This window comes from Pantherophis guttatus, chromosome 1 (genome assembly GCF_059756535.1).
Source record: "Pantherophis guttatus breed Tessera chromosome 1, ASM5975653v1, whole genome shotgun sequence".
NCBI classification, from domain to species: domain Eukaryota; kingdom Metazoa; phylum Chordata; class Lepidosauria; order Squamata; family Colubridae; genus Pantherophis; species Pantherophis guttatus.
The window spans coordinates 268,248,556-268,271,149 of record NC_142063.1 but is presented as its reverse complement, the minus strand read 5'-3'; the positions used below and the strand labels follow the sequence as shown (position 1 = coordinate 268,271,149).

At 35.2% G+C, this 22,594-nt stretch overlaps 1 protein-coding gene across 15 annotated transcripts in view; it reads right to left on the bottom strand.

Annotated features, from left to right (window-relative positions):
* The window catches only part of ARID1B (AT-rich interaction domain 1B), a 434,784-nt gene that overhangs the window by 32,603 nt on the left and 379,587 nt on the right, over nucleotides 1-22,594 (bottom strand). For 8 of the 15 annotated variants that reach the window (XM_034428578.3, XM_034428581.3, XM_034428579.3 and 5 more), the window contains 3 exons: nucleotides 13,225-13,370; nucleotides 4,278-4,384; nucleotides 3,316-3,474 (listed from right to left, as the gene is read on the bottom strand). In XM_034428578.3, coding sequence (XP_034284469.2) covers nucleotides 3,316-3,474; nucleotides 4,278-4,384; nucleotides 13,225-13,370 — 412 coding nt within the window. The remainder of the gene's footprint in view (nucleotides 1-3,315; nucleotides 3,475-4,277; nucleotides 4,385-13,224; nucleotides 13,371-22,594) is intronic. The other 7 variants (XM_034428582.3, XM_087882864.1, XM_087882863.1 and 4 more) reach the window with 1 other exon arrangement.

Genomic DNA, 22,594 nt, shown 5'->3' with positions numbered 1-22,594 from the left:
GTCATGGTTTAACTTAGTGACCTCTTCATTTAACAACCAAGTTGCCAGTCCCAATTGTGGCTGCTAAATCAGGACTACTTGTACTAGCCCAAGTTTGCATATTCTCTTCATTTAAGGTGTTCCAAAGGCATTGCACTATGGGAGGGGTGTCAAACTCGCGGCCTGCGGCCCAGATGTGTCACACATTGGTTACACCAGGTTTAGTGAAGGGAAAAAAAGTCGCAATACGTCATGTGACGACGCTGTGATAACGCGAGTTTGACATCCCTGCACTATAGTCTTTGCATGTGTACATGCAAGACAGTTCAGCTAAAGTTTATATATTGTGACAATGTGGCACACTGTATAGGGAAATACAATTATTAGAAAGAGAATACATTTCTAGGACCGTAATTTTACTTACAAACATCCTGCTGTGAATACTGCATCTTCCTCACTGTAAGAGTCCTGATTATTTTCTATCAGTTTGGAATTTGTATCTGTTATTTGGATTGTCCAAAATGCAATACTGACAGAATGCCAAGCTCAGCTGCTGATTATTCTGCGTGTCTATTGTTACCTAATCATTGCTTATAATTACATAACTACAAACATTTGATACTCTTTATATATATTAGGTGTCCATCCGTTAGACGCAGGACTTTTGATATTAACTGATAATTGTAATTATTAACTGTTCAGGATGTCATGTATGTAATCTAATTTTTATATTAATAATGGGTCCTTATTGTGATCAGCATATTGCATATTGTGAAAAAGATATATATTATAATTGCACCTGGTAGGAAACAGAAATTAATTAATTTAGAAATATATTTATTTAAATATTTATTAAATTTATGTGCCACCCATCTCATCTAGAGTATTACTGAGTAATACAAATATATCCAGTGATATTCACACGAGCACTTAAGCCTGAGACTCTGTTTTTTCAAATAATTTCCATTGAAATCAAAGGACAATTGTGACCCAGGTTTTCTACTTTCCTAAGTCCTTGCACAATGTTGCCTTTTGTTAAAGTTTTGAATTAATTTCTAAAAGCTCTAGAACATAACATTGTTTACTTCAATTGAAAATAAAAAGGTAATTCCTTCCATTTCCTCTTTCAAAAAAAATCTGAAGTGGTTCTCTTTAATTATTGCAAAAACAGAAATATGCATTTCTAATACTCTCCCTGGGGATATATAATAGCTAAAAAAGCGCATGGATGAATATTTTCTCCCCAAAGATCTTTTACATTTCCAAAAAAATGTTTTAAAGGATTGACATTCTGTGCACTTAATGTATCCCCATCTAATATAACAACTCATAGTTTGTAGAGTTGGTATTTAGACTTCTAGTTAAGAATAGCTACTTTTGAGCATAAACCAGAAAGATGCCTTCTGAGACTCAAAGCCAATTGTTCTGAAGGAATCAAACGTTACAAATTGATTTCAATTCTTTTGCCTCTCCTCAGTTCTTTTCTGTTACTGCTGATGTTTTTACACTAGATATAAAGGATTATGAGCATAGATGTAAAAAAAATAATCCGATGATCTTTTACACTGGCCTCTTTAATTGCATTTATATTTTCTTTGGAAAGAATTTAGACAGAAAGAGAGAGAAGGAAGGCAATCGGAAACAGAAGTATTCTTTCCAAGACATCAAGTACTTCTAAGCTTCACCTAAAAAACTAGAAATTACAATTAACCCAAGATGTCAAGGAAACAGATCTGGAAGAAAGAGTAGCCCTCTTTGCCTCCATAAAGTTTAAGTAGTCTTTCCATAAACTAAAGGTAATCCTTAATTTATTGATTGTTTGAAGTTTAACAGCAGCACTGAAAAAAGTGACCATTTTTCAGTTATTTTGATCACATGATCAATATTCGAATGCTTGGCAACTGGCTCATTACTTATGATGGTTGCAGTATCCTGGGGTCTTGTGATCACCTTTTGTGATCTTCTGACAAGCAAAGTCAGTGGGGAAGCCAGATTCACTTTACAACCATGTTACTAACTTAACAACTGCAAGAAAGGTTGTCAAATGAGGCAAAATTCATTTATCAACCGTTTCACTTAGCAAGAGAAATTCTGGGCTTAATTGTGTTCATACGTCGAGGACTACCTGGAGTATGCTGAAACTGCAATCGCCAGAACTCCCAGTAAGGAAGGAGGGGGTAGAATTTCAGGAGTTGTAGCCTCAACACATTTGAGAACACTAAGCTGAGAAGGCTGATCTTGTGTTCATGTCATCATGTCAGAATATTCTGTTGTTGTTGTTGTTGTTGTTTTTTTGCCAATAATGAGCATTTATGTGGAGTGGGTCACAGCATTTTTTCCCCATTTTTTAAAATATATAGGCAGATTAGTTTTTAAAAATGGCAATTTAGCATGAGCTAGATTTGGAATGCTGATTTTGGAGGCCTCTAAACATTTTTTTACTGATGCATCTACAAGGTGAAAATACATATTTTTTTAAAAAAAACACTGCAGAGAAATAATGTTTCATTTTATACATTGTCTTTCATTCTTGTCTTTTTACACGCTATTTCCATTAAATGTCACATAAAAATCAAGACGTTGTTGAAAGCACTCTGCTGAACTTTATAACAAATTAGTGAAACTTTTCAGCATTCATGTTATCACACAGCAAAAATTTCTTAAAAGCAGAAATATTTTTCTTAATGTTACAATAAAAATTATTGTAATTGAGAAAAATTAGTTAAGCTTTGGTATCTGAAATCTTTGTAACAAATACTGTTCTTGTTAAAATGCTGTATAAAAACTATATTTACACTTTGCAAGATTTCACCCATTCCAAAAATAACTTTCTAATGTGGCAAGTACGTTTGGCTGCTCAGAAATTATTATCTACGTTGTTCTGTACTGCACACAAGTGAGAACAACAATGTTTTGAAACCAGAAGAAATGGATTTTTAGATTGCTATGCTATTTATGACCAATTGAAAATCCCTTTAGTTTGCTAAGAGTTTGGACCCCATAACAGAGACAGAATGTCCTGATCAACACAGAAAGCATGCTTTGTAAGCTGATGCATTATCAGAGAAAGATTTGCTTCACAACATCGGTTATTTAAAATTGGGCTGGGCCAAATTTTGCCCTCAGTCAAGCAAGCTCAACTCCCACCTAAACCTGAGCGAAAGAAGGGATGAGCTGCACGTAGAGAACCAAGAGCAGAATTTAGCCTCTGCTTACATTAAACAAATCCTTTAGCGGATAAATAATGAACAAAAGAATCTATAAAACAGACAAGCAAGCATTAAAATATAACAAATACAAAAAACCCCCAAAAAAACAAAAGCCAGAGCCACTTACAGGGCTTGATGGAGTCTTTGGCCAGCCTGGGCTGCCAATGCTATCACTTTCATCTCCATGAAATGAGGAGATGCTAGCAGAACTTGGGGACATTGGGGAAGGGACTGGCAGGTTGCCTGGGGTTGGGGGCTGAGAAATACCCTGAGAGCTGTAGCTATCCTGTGGTAGAGGAATAAAAAAAGGACAAAGGCAGGGGAAACTTTATTAAAAAGGAAAAAAAAATACATCCAGTTTAACAGACTGACCATTTTTTTAACTGTATGAAATATAAACAGAGACACACAGAGAAAAAAACACACACGTATAATATACATATGCCTTAAAACAACATTTATCATAATAATCTTGCAATTTTGCTGGATGCTTAGCTTAAGCTGCTATGCCACCATGCTTTCGTCAAGCTAAATGGAGCATCAAGCAGGGGTTTTCCCTCATGAGATAAAGAGAGAGAAAGAGAGAGAAAGAAAGAAAGAAAGAAAGAAAGAAAGAAAGAAAGAAAGAAAGAAAGAAAGAAAGAAAGAAAGGGAGAGAGAGAAAAAATATAAAGAAAGCTGGTCATCTTATTTTTATCAAATAAGGAAATAAAGCAAAGGATTAAAGTATGCTATGGCTATTGAAACAGCCAAAACAGGAAGCTATAATGGAAGACAGAGAAAACATGGCTGCCAAGTACCAAGGCCAAGATAAGATCCACTTTTTCCCACTCAGGGATTAATTGAACCCCCACTAGAAGATTTTATTGAGCTTTATTTCCCCACCTCCCAAGGTAATGCCATAAGAACTAGTAACTTTCAGATCCAGATAAGGAAAAGAATAAAACCAAAATAATAGATTGCATATGAATGGAAAAAAAAAAACATGCAGGAAAGAACTGAAGGGGCAAGCTCAAATCAGAGAACGAAAGACAAAGCCACAGAGTTCTGCTATGCCAAACCAATAATGCATGCAAGGGAAGGAAGTACCTTTTTGCTCTCTGGCTGGGGAGGTCCTTCTTCTTTTCCATCCGGTTTGAGAGGAACGGGCAATTTGGACTCGCCTTGAGTCATCAAATCTGCAAGGCCCATAGGTGCTAATTGAAAACAGGAGACATGATTAATGGTAACTTCCTTCTGTCCCCAACTGTTGGCACAAGACGGTCAGAAAAGGTGGATGTTCTTACTCTTATGGAAGCTGGGAAGAGTTTTGTATCTCAGCAAATAGATTTTGAAAATGAATTAAATGTTTCTTAAGGGGAAGCAATTGTACAACTCTTTACAGCCACATATGCCACATTCATTCTGGAAAATGACGACCAACTTTATTAAGCCCATCTTTGATTTGTGAGCTGGCAAACACTGTTGAAGTGTTAGATGAGTTATCTCAAATATAACTATGTTCAATTTTATGAGAATTTTTATCAGTCATGCTACTTTCGCATACAGAATGCAGTCACCCATTATGGAACATCAGTACTACTGAAAAGCTACTGTGATTAGATGCATTTACAATAAATGTCAAAATACTGAGTATTTCTTGAACAAAACAAAACAGCACACTAAAGCACTGGAGACCAAGAAAGCTGGGACTGTAATAAAAGAGAAATGTGTGATTTGTTTATTTAAATGGATTTAAGTGATTCTGATAATCCAAAGATTTACTTTTCCCTTTATTCTCATTTCTAACCTTAGGACCTTTATTTTATTTTTTTTACAAGAAAACTGGGTATGTGTATCAAACTTCTGCATCCATGGATCACTTTACAGATCCTTTGATAGAAGACAGAGATACCAATCACTGTCACACCAGCTATTACAATTTATATATTAAGGCACTGAATTGAAATTTGCAATGCATTACGGTTTCAGAAGAAGAATGAAAGCCTTACAATTACATTAGTAAGCACTTTGTAATATTCTACCAACCTTCTAGTTAACAAATGCCTGGCCTGCAATAGACTTAACGGTGCTACATTCTTTAACAGGTAAATTATTTCATAGATCTCTCAGTGGCTGACATGAACATTCAGTTCTAAAGATGCCAGTTGGGAATACAGTGTAGTGTAATATTGATAATTCTTGTTCAAGTAACACTCATGCAGCCATATCACAGAGGTATGCCTCAGAAATGTTCGTTTTCTTCCTAGTGTTGGAAAGATGTGAGAAGTAAGTTATAAGGCCATTGCTGCTCATCATGGAAATTTCCTATTTCAAACTTCAAGAGGAAAAGAAAAAGCTGAATCAAAATTATATCTTATGTTTCCTTTTATAGTATATTCTCATATTTAAACAGCAGAAGTGTTTAAGTTAAGGTACTTTCTTGATGAATATCCATAGCCTGAAACTGCATTCCTGAGTCAATCTTCTAATCCTATTTCCATTCTCTTTTCATGGTTCTTCTATCTTTGCCTATTTCTCCTATGATTTTTCTACGTTCTGTTTTGGATTAGGGACAGGTACCAGTATGGCTGTAGGATACACTCCATAGACCCACAACTGTGTAAAATTCAAGATATATAGTTTTGACTATATGTGCTTAACCCTAAAGCACAAATAAAAAACAGCAACTCTTCTTATACTTGCAAATATTTTCTAGAAATAATTGAAAACCATACAGGTAGTCCTTGACTTCTGACTGTAATAGAGACTGTCCATTATGGTTGTAAGTCATGATGGTCATAAAATGTGTCAACCATATGATCGACCTGAGTTTTAGTGGGGGTCATTAAGTGAATCACTACAGTCATTAAGCAAAACTATTGGCTTTAAGTAAATCTGCAGTCATTAGACGAACCCATTGTTTGCTTCTGGAGCTTTTTTGTGGGAAACTGGAAGTAAATGCCTGTTTTCGGCAAAAAAAAAAGTCATAATTCACAGTCATGAGACTCTGGGATGCTGCAAATGCCCATAAATGCAGGCCAGTTGCAGATGGTTGCCAAGCATCCAAAATGTGCATGTGACTGCACTGGAGGGGATGAATTTTAGAATTGGTTTGTCAGTACCTTTTGAGGGATTCATAGTAACTTTGAATGGTTGCTAAAGATTGGTCATAAATTGATGACTACTTGCAGTGTATACTAGACAATCTGTGCCTTGTTGGGTCATCATTTCAGATATATTTACTTACCTAAAGAGAAGAACACAATGACTGTAGGTAGGGCAAAAAGCAGTGGAAGCAGGAGTGACATCCGACTTCCTGCTGGCTTCCCCACTGTGTTTTCTCATGGGAAGCTGGCAGTAAGCACTGGAAATCAATCTTCCTTCCTTTCCTTCCTTCCTCCCTCCCTCCCTCCCTCCCCCCCCAGGAGGTAAAAGTACCTTTGTTGACAAAGTTTTGCCCTGTTTTACCCAAGTTAAAGGTTAAAAAAGTTGTACATACAGTATATATATATATTATATATGTGTGTAATTCATTCAGTGTTTCCTATAAAATCAAAGTCTCCCAGCAAATGCTATTAGTAGTTTCTTTTTTAAATTCATTCTTCAACATACAGTAAAAACACTTATGAATGAAGTTGAATATACATGTCCCAGGATAATGTTGCAGGATCCAATCTGGGTCGGTCACCGGAACAAGAGGTTTTGTCTTCCAAGCTTTTGGACATTCGTGCTGGAGCCCATCCTCAGGGAACTTCTCTCTCACTCTGCTAGGGAGAAGTTCCCTGAGGAAGAGCTCCGGCATGACTCCCAAAGCACGGAAGACAAAACCTCTGGTCCTGGTGACCGACCCAGATTGCAGTAAAAACACTAACGAACAGGTTATTCTGGTATCTATTTACAATTCATATAAAAATCCTGAGTGGCAAAAAAAAGAAGAAGAAAAAAGCTAGTGAAATATGCCAATGATTACAGACCCAGAAGCTTCAGCCTATGGTTGCTGGGCTGCTTTGCTTTTCTGCAACAGAGTAAAACAGCATTCCAAGCAGCAGCCAACATGTGGGAGAACAAGCCAAAGGGAAAAGGGGGAGCTTTAAAAAAACACTTTGCAGATTGCCCACTACAAAATGATTACTGCACATATCCATGTATTACTATGTTTTAGGAAATAATTAGTTTTAATTACAGCAGTGAGAGAAGGAGCAAGACTCTGGCGGATAAGCTGGCAAGCTTCATGGTGCTAATTTGCTAATATTTTTAGCATCACTTCACTGCAGGTTGGGAGAATGGCTCTGCCAAAAAAACCTATCCAGCATGTGCCACAGGAGTATACAGCTAACAATATATTGAATATAGGTCTGTGAACTGTATCGGTAGGCCAAAGAAGACAAAACTAAAAGGGAGCAAAATTTAGAAATTGTAATACAGCTTTCCTACAGCTTTACAAGTAGAACATATTGTTCTTCTCAACTAACGGAATAGCAGAAAACAAAGGGATTTAGGGAACAGGTAAACATCCTAGTGCATTTTTTAATGAAATGAATAAGAAGTCCAAAATGCCCTCCCAAAATGAATATGCTGATTCCAGATCAGAAGACCACCTTCAGTATGGCTAGCATCTTCTCTACTGCCCCCCACCCCAAATCAGACTATAATGCCAGTCAAAGTTATTTGTGAATTCGCTGGTATTAGGTGTATATAAAGCTGCTGCAAGCCTTCCAAAAGAAGCTTGAACAGCGAGTTACACAAAGAATGATAATTTCTGCTACTTCTAAATTATTCAGGTAACCATTTGAATGATTGCATAGGAGCAGAATAATTTGAATAGAAAAGTGTAATCTAAATCCTGGATGATATGTTATGGAAGAAGAATCATGGGCAATCTATATCTCCTGAAATTGGTTTATTTCTTGCCTGAGTCAGCAAGAGAGCTTATAAGACATCTGCCACATATGTTTCCGCTGTGAATTATGAAGCACATCTGGATACAAGAAAATTGCCATCTGTACTGTGATCCATTGTCCACAGCTACAACTAGAGCAAAGCTACTGTCATCTTGAGAAAGAACAACTAGTGTGGTTTTTAAATAGATAATAAATTCTAGCTTTCTTGTGGCATTCTCCATCTTTTGCTGCAATGTTCTTTATAAGGTCTCCTGAGTCCCTTTGCTTTCAAGTCCAATGACAAACTGAGGGCATCATTTTGACCCTGTTTCAAGCAGTGAAAGAATGCAATTGTCACTATTCTGGCAAACTCTAGTGCATACACATTAACAATCCAGCCCATAAATTGTCAAAAGACACAAAACGTAAAAATGGAAGATAACCGTGACATCTATTACTGAAAAAGTATTGCTGTAGAGAGTGAATAGGCTCTAAGAAATAGCCTTAGGCTTTTTCTAAGTTGAAAGTTGGGATAGTTGAGAAAAGAAAATATGGGTCAAGGTTCTGAATGACCTACATAACACCAAACTTAGCACACTTAAAGGCAAATACAACATAATTTATATTGCAGTCAAGCTGTCTGTATTTTCTCCCCTATCTTCTGATAAGGATATTGTAGAAAATGTTCTCAATGCTAGTGGCAACTCAAGCAACTTTGCTAGAAGCAATAAAAATCCTAATACGTCAGCAGTTGAATTATGCACTTACTGCCTTCTAGAATTAATGGGATCTTACATGGAGATCTCCTTTTATTTTGCCCCCGTATCAGTATATCTTTGTAATGTGGGTTGGGTTCAGAGGGAAGGGCTGATAACCACCATAGAGTCTTCATGGTTAAAGATGGGTTTGAATTTAACTTTCCCTGGTTAAAGAATAACACTTTGACTCAGGGGTGAAATCCAGCAGGTTCTGACAGGTTCTGGAGAACCAGTAGAGGAAAATTTGAGTAGTTCAGAGAACCAGCAAATGTCACCTCTGGCTGGCCCCAGAGTGGGATGGGAATGGAGATTTTGCAATATCCTTCCCCCAGGAGTGAGGAGGGAATGGGGATTTTGCAGTATCCTTTCCCTGCCACGTCCACTAAGCCACGCTACACCACGCCCACCAAGCCACGCCCACAGAACCGGTAGTATTTAAAATTGGATTTCACCACTGCCTTGACTACTATGTCAGATTTAACTATCTTATACTGAGTCAGGCCACAAATATATCCAGACCCTACTGAGAGTTGAGACAGAGAAAACTCTTTTTCCTTGAGCCCAGTCTAAAAGAGCCTATTCATCCTTACTGTTTGAGATTAAAACAAAACTGTGTGCATGTTTACTTATCCAAAATTCTTATTTATAAGCAGTCTGCAAATGGCAGAAGCAATGTGTGATAGCAGAGGAAAAAGAGGAGGACACAATCCAGAACGTGCTGAGAGATATTGTGATGCGAGCTTGCCAGCTCAGCCTTCCTGATCTTGAAAATGGGGAGATTGGCTACTCTGGATGGGATTACACTCCCTCTATAGCAGGAACTCAGTCTAATGGTGTTCCTAAAAATAATAGCATTCTGGGTAATCCATTACATCTGATGCCTCCCCTTTGCACCACAATGGCTCATAGTTCAGCTCAGGATATTGTGACTGCACTGTAGTATCATCCCACAAATCTTTTATCCACGTTTTTGCAAAATGAAAATGTTGGTTGTAGGAAAAGATTGGTTCTGAGATCTAAATACATTGTCTGTAGCTTGTATTACGTTACATTACCACCCAATAGTTTTCCCAGAATAGGGAATTCACAAACTGTCTACCGTCTCATAGCTAGAGTTCCTATATTTTCTGAAATATGCCTGAACACTTTTTGTGGATAGACAGATTCCTGGATCAAGGCAAATGACTACCACAGTGACAGATGTGCTTTGCTTGGAACAGAACTGCTGAAGTAAGCAGCGGTAAAGCTGTAAAGCCAAATATAATATTTTGTGCCAATTTACTTAAGCAAAAATAGAAGAAACACTGTTTGTGGCTAGAACAAAAATTATCTTAAAATATAATTACATTAATGGCAAGTTTATACAGACTCAGCAATATTGTTATGCAATACTTTTTTTTTTTTTACTAAAACAAGCATAATGAAAATTTATCTCCAGTAGTGAACCACAAGACAAAAAAATGGGGAAAAAACCCAAAGTTATAGTCATGAAGTAAAATTTTAATGCATGCTTCCTTTTTTCAAATGAAATATTTCTCATGCTTGCAATTTTTTCCTAGGCATTATAACTGCAAAGGCAGTTATATACATACCCACTTTTGTTTCTCTTTCAATAATTATTTAATTACTAAGGCCTATAACAATTCATCTCTACCCAAGAGGCTACTTGAAATGCTTCCTATCTTCCAAGATCATCTAAGGGGTATTTTCTTTGTCTTCTATGTTGAGCTAATGGAACAAAGAGATAGTTAAAGTGCCAGTTATCTGAATTAATGTCTTTGGATAATTCTATTAAACTATTATTGGCAGAACTACAATGTCCTCTTTCGAGACAATATATAGAGGTCCCTGAAAACTCTTGCATGTGATCAGAATCAGAGAGAAAGAATGTAGTAAACCTGGCTAAGCCTTCCTGGCTGGTGAAAAATTCTTGAGCTAGGATTATTTTCTGCTTTTGCTGTGGAGCAACACCAATACAACAATGCTGTTTTGTTCACATTACATAACCCTAGTTAAATTAGTTAAATTACTCAATTAGAGTAAATTTAAAAAAATGCAACAAAAACAACTTTGCGCCTGCTCCAACCTGGTACCATCCAAATATGTGGACTTTAACTTTCAGAATGTCCCAGCAATTAGGTCTGTTGCTGCAAATTCTGCAGCTTCAAATCCACAGATCCAAAGGATGACAAAGTTTGGAAAGATTTCATTTAAGTCAATGATTTTTAAACTTTTTTCTATCAAGATCCCTTTCTACTTTAAAAAAAGCTTATGGAGGAGCATAAAAGAGCTTTTGTTTCCCTGGGTTAGATTTATCAATATTTGCCATATTAAAAATTAAAATTGATGCATTCACTGCTGCTATTGCTTCTCAAAATTGTTTGATGGGATTTTAATATTGTATTATTTTAATTTAACACCAACTAGGAGTCAAAAGACATAATGAAAAGTCCTTCATCTCACGACACATGGACAGACTCAACCATAGTTTCCATTTGGAAACTGTGAACATCCTAGACAAAAAGGCTAGGGAATTACCAGAAGCTTGGCATTCAGGTAAATCAGCCATTAATAGACACATAGAAATAAACACATTTACATATTATTCAAAAGAGATAATAAAAAAGCTAAGAAGGAAACAAAAAGACTAGAACACATCCTCTGAAGCAGCCTACACCCAAATAAGCAGGGATTAGCACCAAAAGAACAAGTAAGCAGAAAACAATATCCTATTCAAGGAATTACTTAGGAGAAAAATACTCCCCTCCCCAAACACTGGGAAGATAATACTATACATAAACAGAGAACAACACTGATGATACTGCCTAGTTGGGTAATGAAATATATGCCAGAAAAAAAGCAACCTCAGAGAGCACAAGACTCCACAGTTCAATCCTGAGCTACACATATTCTCTTCTATGGTTAAATTACAGTAAAAACTCAATTTTTCAGAATGTGTAACGCAATAAAAATACAATGACTACTGCATACAAAAGACATATGATAAGTGATTTTGTATTGAATAGATTTCCACTGTATGAAGTAATAAATGGCTGAGCTATCTGAAGAAAAAATCGCCCTGTGTATCTTTCTTAAAACTGGTTTTTCTTTTGCAATACATAAATCTTCTTAGGCAGGACATTCTAACATCTGTTTGCTTGTTGGTGATGTTTGCAGATCTAGAAACCAGAGAAGTTAGGGTAAAAAAATTACTGCTGCTAAGCAGAAAGCTAGAATTTATAGCGTAGCTTCAATGCTCAAAAGTAATTTTATTTCAGCCAGGCAGACAAAATAGGTAACTACATAACCCAAACACAGTAATACCTATGACAGCTTTGATGAGGAATAAGCAGATGATTATCATTTGCTTAACAAGACTTTTCCTTTTTCAACTGGAGTAAAAGTGTGCTGCTTGTGCCTAATACTAAAAGAAGCAATTTTATTTTATATTAAAAAAAAAACCCTCCTGTATGATGAAAAGTTTTCATTCCTCTCCTTATCCTTGTTGAAAACACAACATAAAACCATTATAAATAAGACCAGTGGGAGTACCTCTGTTAAATAGTTGCCTTTGGGGTAAAAAAAGCAGGCATAATGAGGCCATAGGCCAATAATGGGTATTTTCAGCTCCCAGAAAAATACTGCAGAAAACCAAAAATATGCAAACAAAAACTTTAAAAGGTTGTGGGAAGAGAAAGAGAGAGAGGGGGGGGGGAGAGCGGGATGAAGTACAAATGTCCCTTGTCTGCCTATTTGTTGGGAAACTATTCCATACATGTGACTAAATAGTCCTTTTTCACTTATAACTCAAGACAACATGGCTGCTGGAAAAGCTCATTATGACACTGTCATTGGGGGGGGGGAATGAAATGGATAATGTAAGTCTAAATATTACAGCAATGAAAATGAGCAACTAAATAATCTTGCAGGGAACAAGATGCCTTGTAATGATATTCCAGCAAACAAAAATAAATGTAATATTTCAGTAAATTTTACTGGAAAAAGTCCATTTTCTTTCTATTTTCTTAGACAAATACACTACCTGGGTCTTTCAGAAAGTTATATTTGAGGTAGGTAACAGACGTATTATGAGACATTCAGTTATTTTGGACAAAAATATTATCCATAGGAATCCTGGTTTCAAGATCCCAGCTACATTTTAAACAAAAGTCTTCTTCTAGATATGCCAGCTGTCAAATGGGCAAAGCCCATGTTTTCAAGAAACAAAGAAGAGAAAGTAGAGATATGGCGGAGATATATCTAGGAGTTGACAAACTAATTGGGAATTTTCAAATTATTACAGCAGGTTTCTGAGTGATGCATATGCAATTGTACCGCTGTCAAAGAGAAACACTTTAAAGGTTTCTACCTTTGAAAAAGCAGCCTGCTACTCCTTGAAATTTTACCAGTCATTACCTGTGGAACTGTTCACAATATTAGGTGCCATGCTGTAAGGAGAAGTTTGAGGGTTCATCAGACTTGAATTGCTGTTCATTGGTTGGGTGTATGGAGAGCTGGATCCCATAATGCCACTCTGATTGATGACAGGAAAACTGCCTTGCCTGAAGGAAGAGAAATGACACACACATGCACAAGCTCTTATTAAATTTCTTACTGCACAGTACACCTCAGTTAGTTACAAAATTCATACTTCAGTATTCACAGACACCTACAGAAGATGCAGCCAGTTAGTTTTTGCCTGGGTCAGGAGCTCACTATTGGATTAGTAATGAACTTATTCTAAAGCCCATTCTAAAGTCATATATCATGCAGATCCCTAAGCAAACTAGATGTAATATATGTTAATTTAAAATGGATAAATCCTAATACTATGTAAAGAAGTTGAGATTGGACATGGCCAACACATAGTGATGAAAGCACTTAAGAGAGAATAGAATGCTCACTATTGAAGTAAAAAAGAACTCAAGATAAGTTAGCTAAGAGCTTTTGATTGTATTTTGCCTACCATACTAAAAAAAATAAAAAAATAAAGCAACTCTCCCAAAGCAAAACAAAAATACATAAATGGATTGAAACGGTACTACTTAGATACGCAATTAAGAAATGGACATTCATCTTATTTGTTTTAAAGCGTTTATGATAACTGTAACTATTGTAATCATGAAGACTATATAGCTGTATTAATAGATTGCTGATATCTCTGTGGTAAAATAGTTTATAAAGAATCAGAAGAACTTTCGAGCAAAATTTAAAATATATATATATATATTTTAAACTGAGTGTAGTACATCTTAACAGAGCTACCTTTTATGGGTGTATAAATACAAGTATATGCTCACATATGTGTTAATGAATGAAATCTCAAATATAAAGGATTATATAGTCAGTATCCATTTGCTTGTCAGAAATATTCACCAGACACAGCAACAATCACAGAAATACCAGTCCTCTAGTTCTTCACACCAATACAATTATCCAGTTTATGAGAGTCCTTTTCAAGTTATTTTTGTCTATAAGAAAGCTTAAATTCACCATTTAAAAAAAATATAAATGCTTAAGACAAATGCCTTTTTTTCACTGGGATTGAAAATACAAATTGAAGAAAGCCACAGTATGGTTTGCCTGATTATAGTTTAGAGGGATTTTTAAAACAAATCATTGGGGTTAATAAGCGTAAATTATGACTTAGCCAATTATGGTTTATTAAAAAAATACTGGTGTAATGCAAAGTATGAATTTATATGTTTTCTATATGTTTCTATATTCTGTATATTTTCTAAATCAAGGAAAGTTTCTTTTAGGTGAATTTGATGTGTTAGACAGTTCATTAGCTAGTAACCTAGTATTATTGACGGGTGCTGTGTTTAACCTTCAAATGCTTTTATGAAATCCAGCAGCTCAATTTGGATTTTTGTTGCAACTGAAGGATCAAAGAAAATAAGGATCAAGGAAGCTGAAGGAATATAGAAAAGAATACTTTTATTTATTAGCTAATATCTTATTAGTTTAATCACTTTAATATAAAGTATGACTAAGTATTGACTAAAATCTAGTCAATACTAGATTTTAAAATCATTTTACTGAAACAAGCATGGAACATTTGGTATAATTAATGTTTTTTCCAAGTTGGCTTTGTCCTCTATTTCTGTAAAGAAGAAAAGGATTTCTTTTGATATGAAGGAGACAACTGACATACAATGTTATTCCCCTGATGCAAGTTTTGATGTTATAGAGAAAAATACTTAAAATGCACAGCCATACATTTCTCTTCCCCTTCCCCCCCAAAAAGAAAAAAAATTGGAGCAGGAACATTTGCAAAAACTTTGGAAGATTTCTCTGAAATAAAATATTCTTTGTGTACATATTGTCAACAACTTTTAAAAATATTTTGAAAATATGATTGAAGCTATTACATAGGATATTACAATCTCTACTTTTCCTTGCAATAATAATCCTTACATATTAGTAATAGAAAGTATGGAAAACAGGAAACAGAATGCATACACACACATACACAGGTATTCTAAACTAGCAGCATCTCATTTATTGCCTGTTTCTCCTTTACATTCAGATGACTGTTATCATGGCTGGGCCAGAGTAAGCCATTGATCTATCAATTAAACAAAATAACACACTATATCATGCAAAGCACAGATCACAGTGCTTTGCATGACTAATATGTATGTAGGTTTCTAAAAGAAATTAGATTGCATCTTTTAGAGGAGCATATATATTAATGCAATTAAATTAATAGACAAGGAAGCTGACACATTTGTATTTTAATGAATTAATTTGTTAATATTACTATTACTAATAATTATCATTATTAGCTAAAGAGATGAACAATCAGAAAATTTAGATATTTCTACAATATACATAAAACATTAAAAGGAATTGACAAGTGAAAGTATTACAATGTTTAAATAAATTTTGAAATTATTTTTAGGCTTTAAGACAATCCAATTTTGAGTCTTCTATCAGGCCTGAACAATCAAATCAAACTATACCAAAATACTCTGTTAAAACATTTATTTATTAAAATACACTATTTGAAAATTACAGTTTAAATGACAGTATGCCTCCTCAAAGTCAAAATCTGAGAGATGCTATAAGATGCTGCCAAAAGCAAATGCTTTGTGGTTAGTTACTTTTTGGGTGTGAAAGAAACTAACCTCCAAGCATAACTATGTTAAGTAAAAATAACTTGTTGAAAAAAATAGTCTTGTCTCTTCTAGATAATTATAACATTCCCAACATACCCCTTATAGTATCTGAGACCAAATTAAAAAAGAAAAAAAGAGGAGAAGCACCACCACCCAAATGTTACATAACTGAACATGAGCAACTTTGGTAGATTCAAAAACAATCCAAGTAACAAACAAAACCAGTTGTCCATTTTAATGCATCGTCAAAATTTGGTTTTAATCAATATGCTAACCATAAGTATATTTATTATTACTTACTATCCTGAAACAAACAATTGTTTATTCACCGATACAATAAAATCAAGGAAATAATGCTCTTGAACATCTATAAAGCAACATAAATCTCAGTTTTAAATTTCTTAAACAGAGTTACAATGGCAAATCTATATGCAGAATTATTGGGAGAAAATACTAATATGTGCTTATACAGATGTGACTGTCTTAAGATCCAGATTTGGGAAGCAGCAGCTTCTCATACAAATTAAGATGCTAACAATTAGAAAAAGGATTTTGGGGGGGATGGGTGCCAATGGAAATTGTTCCTGCTTTTCAGAGAAATTTGTTTACTGGAGCTCACTGGATAAATTGAACTTAAGTCATTCTCTCCCAGTATTACCTACTCCACAGGTTTGAGTGGGGGGGGGGAGAGAGACAACATTATGCGATCTGCCTTGGATTATAAGGGGACAGGGTAAGTGTGTGTGTGTGTGTGTGTGTGTGTGTGTGTAAGTGTCAGGATATAAATCTAACATATTTTATTTTCATTATTATCCTCATGCTTGATCTCCTGGTATTCATAAATGTAGAGGCAAAGGAGGAACAGAAGCCTGAATCATTATTACAAAGAAAAGACCATGAATCTAATATGGGATTGCAATGCCACAATAAATATTTTAGAGCATTAGTAAGTAAATGGAGTAATCTTAACATATCTAGTTAAAATGACACTGTATTTCCATATGACAAAAGAAAAGACACAAAGGAAATACATTAGTGGTCTACAAATATCTTAAGCTATCGTATGTAAAATGCATCAAACATCTGTTGAAGTCAAGACCATTACTAGGTTATTACATAAAAAGCTGAGAATTAGGGGGAAATCTTGATTTAAAAATTACTGGACAATCTGACTATAACAATGGCTGATTCCCTATGACTGAAAGGTTTCAAGGAGTATCTTTATCACTATTAAGCAGTAGTGGTTTGTACTGTTTTAATTAACTAATTGACTAAATGACCTATACACCTTTTCCAAATAATTTTTTTATTCGATGATTTCCAATTAGTCAGATACATTAAATATAACTTATGCAGTATTTGTGCACCTTGTATATAAAATTATGCCTATCTTTCTCATATAGTCAGTGTATCTTTATATATAAAAAGGTCCAGAATGCAGCCGCACGGATGATTACGGGAGCGACATGGCGCTCCCATATAACACCTCTCCTGCGCAAGCTGCACTGGCTCCCGGTGGTCTTCCGGGTGCGCTTCAAGGTGTTGGTTCTCACCTTTAAAGCGCTCCATGGCTTAGGGCCAGGGTATTTACAAGACCGCCTGCTGCTACTGATAACCTCCCACCGGCCAATACGCTCTCACAGAGAGGGCCTCCTCAGGGTGCCGTCGGTCAAGCAATGTTGGCTGGCGGCCCCCAGGGGGAGGGCCTTCTCTGTGGGAGCACCTGCCCTCTGGAACGAGCTACCTCCCGGAATACGGCTGATTCCGGATCTCCGCACTTTCCGTAAGGCCCTGAAGACGTTTTTATTTCAGCAAGCCGGCCTGGCCTGAATAGGTTTTAAGGGTTTTTAATTGTATTGCTAGGGGTTTTAAATTGGGGTGGCCGTTTAATTTAATTTATTCTTAATTATTTTAACTTTTATATTGCATGTTATTTTAATTCTCGGCTGTTCACCGCCCTGAGTCCCTTCGGGGAGAAGGGCGGGATATAAATTTAATAAATAAATAAATAAATAAATAAACAAACAAACCTATGTGAACACATCATGGGGGATAAAGTTTTAGAAGACAGTTCCCAGAACTAATAATTCAGAGAAATTTTATCTTTTTATCCTGATTCCATGGCATTTGGTCTTTAAGTAGAATGATAACTGAATGTGACAAATAGTTCTACATTCATTAATTTACATTCTCAAGTAGAGTCCATTAAGAACTAAACTGAAATTGTAAGATTTATTCTGATTAACCTTTGGGCACTAAACACTAATAGCTTGCACAGCATTTGTTAAATATATTTATATATCCTTAAAGTCATAGAATCATTTGTGGTTACTAAAGAAAGAAATGAAGGAAGAAAGAAAGAAAATATGCTTCTGTCAGTACTATTTTCACTGAAGGACTATTTGACTTGCTCTAACACGTTTTCAGCTTTTCCCCTGCAACCTAAACTCCATTAAGGTATGAGGCAAAGTTAATATTAGTTGTTGAAGTGTTTAAAACCAATTTCCAAAACTGTTGTGGCATTTATGGATGAAAAACGTCAACAGTGGAACAAATTCAATGTACCACAGGCAATATTGGGAAAGGTGTAAAATAATACCCTGGTTACATTTAAGGTAGTTATAGTATTTTTAGCAGCTAAATCAAAAGTTTAGCTCAAATAGTGTCAAAACTAGCCCTGTAAATAAATCGTGGACTACTTTCTACTTCAAATGCTGAGGGTATTTGAAATAATTGTGCCAGGGACACCTTTGGAACTATGCCTGAATTGTATTGTTTTAATTCATGTTTATTTAAACCAATCTCTGTAAACTGAAAAGTATGTTCTAATCTCGACAATAAGATATCACTGTCACATTATGATATGAAATCTCTTACTATAACAGAACTTTTCAAGATTAGTAAAACTAAAGGAGAAAAAAAACTTTTAATATTATGCCCAGAACATTTTTATACGGTATCTAATCATTAATATTTATTTCTATTTCATTTCCTGTCTCCTATTTTAGTAAATGAATTTCATTCCTGCAAAACAAAAATTCATGTTCATGTGGAGAAACGCTATCTAGGTGCTGAAAATAGCCATTTTTGGGGAGTAACTGTATGAAACAAGGTGCAGACAAATCTAAGGAAATTTCAGAAGGTCAAAATTAAAATGCAAGAGACCAACATTGCTTATTTTCTCTTACTTATTTAGTATGAGCAATGTTCATGTAACTGATCTTCAAACTTCTTGGAAGTTACCAAGTTTGACTCCAGTGACTGCAATATTTTAAAATGACAATTGGAGTTAAAGGTTTTAAAGCAGGGATATTTTGTAAAATACTGACAATCAATAAGCCTAGCTACTTGATTACCAACCATGAAAATGCCTGCTGGAGACACACACAAATAAGCATACTGACCAAACTGCCCTATGCTTTATCTATGGTGTATCTGCCACATGACAATATTTCTCTTTCCTTTTAAATGTCAAAGAATTATTTGAAGGTTGTTATTTAAACACAGTGACCTGTACAATAACCAGATGTACTTCATTTAAATCTGTGTTGAGTGAGGTCTAGCAATAAAAAGCTTCTAATCTGTCATACCCTGACATCAAATGGGTTATTATAATGAGAGTAATTCAGAGGTGAGATCTGAAAACATATTTTCCTGCTGGGATTTTCTTACAGTCTCTCATACATATAATTTTGTTGCAGCTTTTCTTTCCTGACACAGTTTGAATTTTCTAAAACCAGACTGTTACCAACTAGTAGAGTACAAGAGGTTGCAAACGTGTGTGTGTGAGAGAGGAAGGAACGAAGGAAAAGATGGAGAATGGAAAGAATATGCTTAATTTTTATGTCGTTTTGTTAATGTTATTGTCTCAGAAAGCAACCATTTAATGAAATTTCCAAGGTTAAAATACCACTTAGATAAATAATAGAGCAAATACATGATACAAACAAACTGAAATACAAACTGAATTGAAGCAAATACAAACTGAAATTCCTGTATTATGAAATACAGGAAAAGGTATCTTTTGACTATGTAAGTTAAAATGAGAGTTGCCAGATCTGGACTACAAGAATCTGGATTGCCACCAGATGGCATTCTCTAGAGGTGTCCAGATTTTTGGAAACTAGTTAGCTAACTCAGTCAAAAACTGGAATACCTTTTTCAATAATACTCTGTGGCTTGGCTTCAGCTTTTGAGGCAAAAGCCAAGGTTGTTTTTTTGCTTATTAATTCCTTTAATTAGAGAAAGAGAAAGTTTGTGGCTAAATGAACACTTGGAGCCTTATATGAATATGAAATCAATAGCCCTCTACATTCCTCTGTATATTCTGTGGCATATATAGAATTCCACAATGTACACATCCTGACAACACAAAACTGTTTGAGCACTTTGGATCCCGCTAGACTTTCAAGTGATCATAGCTATATTACTGTAAATATCCCTTGTTTGCCTGACAGTGGGTGTGAAGTATAGATAACTATTGTGCTGTGATGTGAAATACTAATGACTGCCACATTTAAGTCAGAGTTATTTTTGATAGCACTGTAAACAGAATTAACCTGAAGCAGGTTGCTTAGTGACTGTGCATGAAGGACTCAGTAAAATGCTTTTATCATAATAAGAAACTAGTGCACAGCAGCTTCTCTTAACCTACTGCCGAGTAGCCAAAATGTACTAGCTATTAGCTTCTACAGCAAGAAGTGAGCAATGGGGATATGGCGTGAGTGTTTGTGTGTGTGGTGTGTGTGTGCGCGTGCTCTATGTGCATATAAGGGAAAAGGGAATGTGCTATCCAGAATCAATAGTAATACACTCTGAAAATATACTCGCTATTCAGAGAATGACACTGCATTTGTATAGGATAGTTGGCTTGATTCCAAATCATCTGGACATGGAGACAAGAAAATAAGGGGGGATAACAATTTTAGTTGTTTTAATTAGTGGCATTAATTTTAATGGAACAGATATTGGTCAATAGTGTTTGCATAAACATTTAACATTTTCCTCCCCTCAGAACTTTAAAAAAAGAAATTTCAATTTGGTTAACGTTATGACTGAAACTTATGGGACATGTTCCATATTGATATTAATGGTCTATGCAATTGAAATCAATATTTGCTTATTTCAAACTCATCCCATTGTGTTCACTGAAGCTTATTTCTAGGAAATTATTCTGAGAATTACAGCCCATTCTGGAGGAATTCATTCACAATTTATAATCAAACAGCATGAACAGAATTGTTTTGTTTAAAAGGCTCCAGTTTAGCATAAAGAGAAATGCATCTCAGTTAAGGCTGACTTCAGTTTCTAAGTTATTCATAGTTCTGCTTAAAACTCAAGGGATTTTCCAAACCATTTTGTTTTGTCAGAAGCAAGACACAACTTTATTTCTTCTCTGTTTTGGATCTAATGCTACCTTGCATCAATTTCTGTTCCTCTGCCAATGGATTGTAATTTTTCTTTGCCACCTGCAAGTCTCAATATGATCTCCTTGTTGGCTCCTAAGGGACAGGAGTGGAACTGTATTTCTGTATTTGTGAGATTAAATTTGTTTAGATCATTTTAGATGTCCTAAATTGTTTAGATAGTTCTAGTATTATACCAACCATTCTATCAGATGATTAACCTGTTTAGTAACTGGGCTCAGAATCAGGGCCAAGTTCTAAAGACTTGGCCCTGATGCCAGCATGATTTGTCCATGCTGGCATTTTAAGTACTGAGGTTTTTAGAATAACTTCAGGTTGGTCGCTGGATGCCAAGATAGTAAAAACACAATTAAAATGATGCATCAATACATGGAGGAAAATCTCTTAAAAGATAAGCAATTATCATAACAAGGCTTTAACTCCGTATTTTCTAAATTTAATTCTATTTGTATCGTGGACTACATTTTTAAAAATCCCAGAGCAGATAATAAATATATTACAGTCAGCCAACTCAGATGATATTAAACATAATAAAATAAATTATACTGCAGAGAGAACAGTTAGATCCAAATTCCTTTACTACTATGGCCACTAAAAAGTACAAAATTCCTCAAATCAAGGTTGATGCCTGCCAAATATTTTCTTGGCAGCATTACATAAGTGGTTTGCTTTCCTCTGAGAATTTTCTTCTCACTTTTTAGTCTAGCCAACAGTCCTTCATAATTACCCAACTAAGTCTTACTAACTAGAATTAGGGTCCCTTCTTAGTGATTATTGTCTAATGACAGGTTCTTCATGAATTTTCCTTCAAAGTGGGAGATGTCCTTCACTCTCTACCCCACCTTCACTTTATTCTATGCTGCATTGTGCTACTGTACTCTCCTGCTCCATTTTCTCTTTCATCTTTATATCCTCCAATCCAAAAACTCTTGGTGGCTTACATAAAATATAAAAACCAAACCAAGCATTCACAGTACAATATCCATATGAACAGTAAACCAGCCAGATATGATACTACCATATGTTCAATAAAATAGAAAGTAATCATGACATGATAAATTCAAGGGAATGCTCTCTCATATAATTCTATCTTTTAAGTCTTCTGAAACATTAAGAAAAAGGAGGGTCAGTTTAATTTCTACTGGGAGATTACCAGTATTATATTTTAGTAATACTTGTATAATAATTATACATTGCAAATCAAAATATTCAGGGGCATACAATTCAAAAATATCA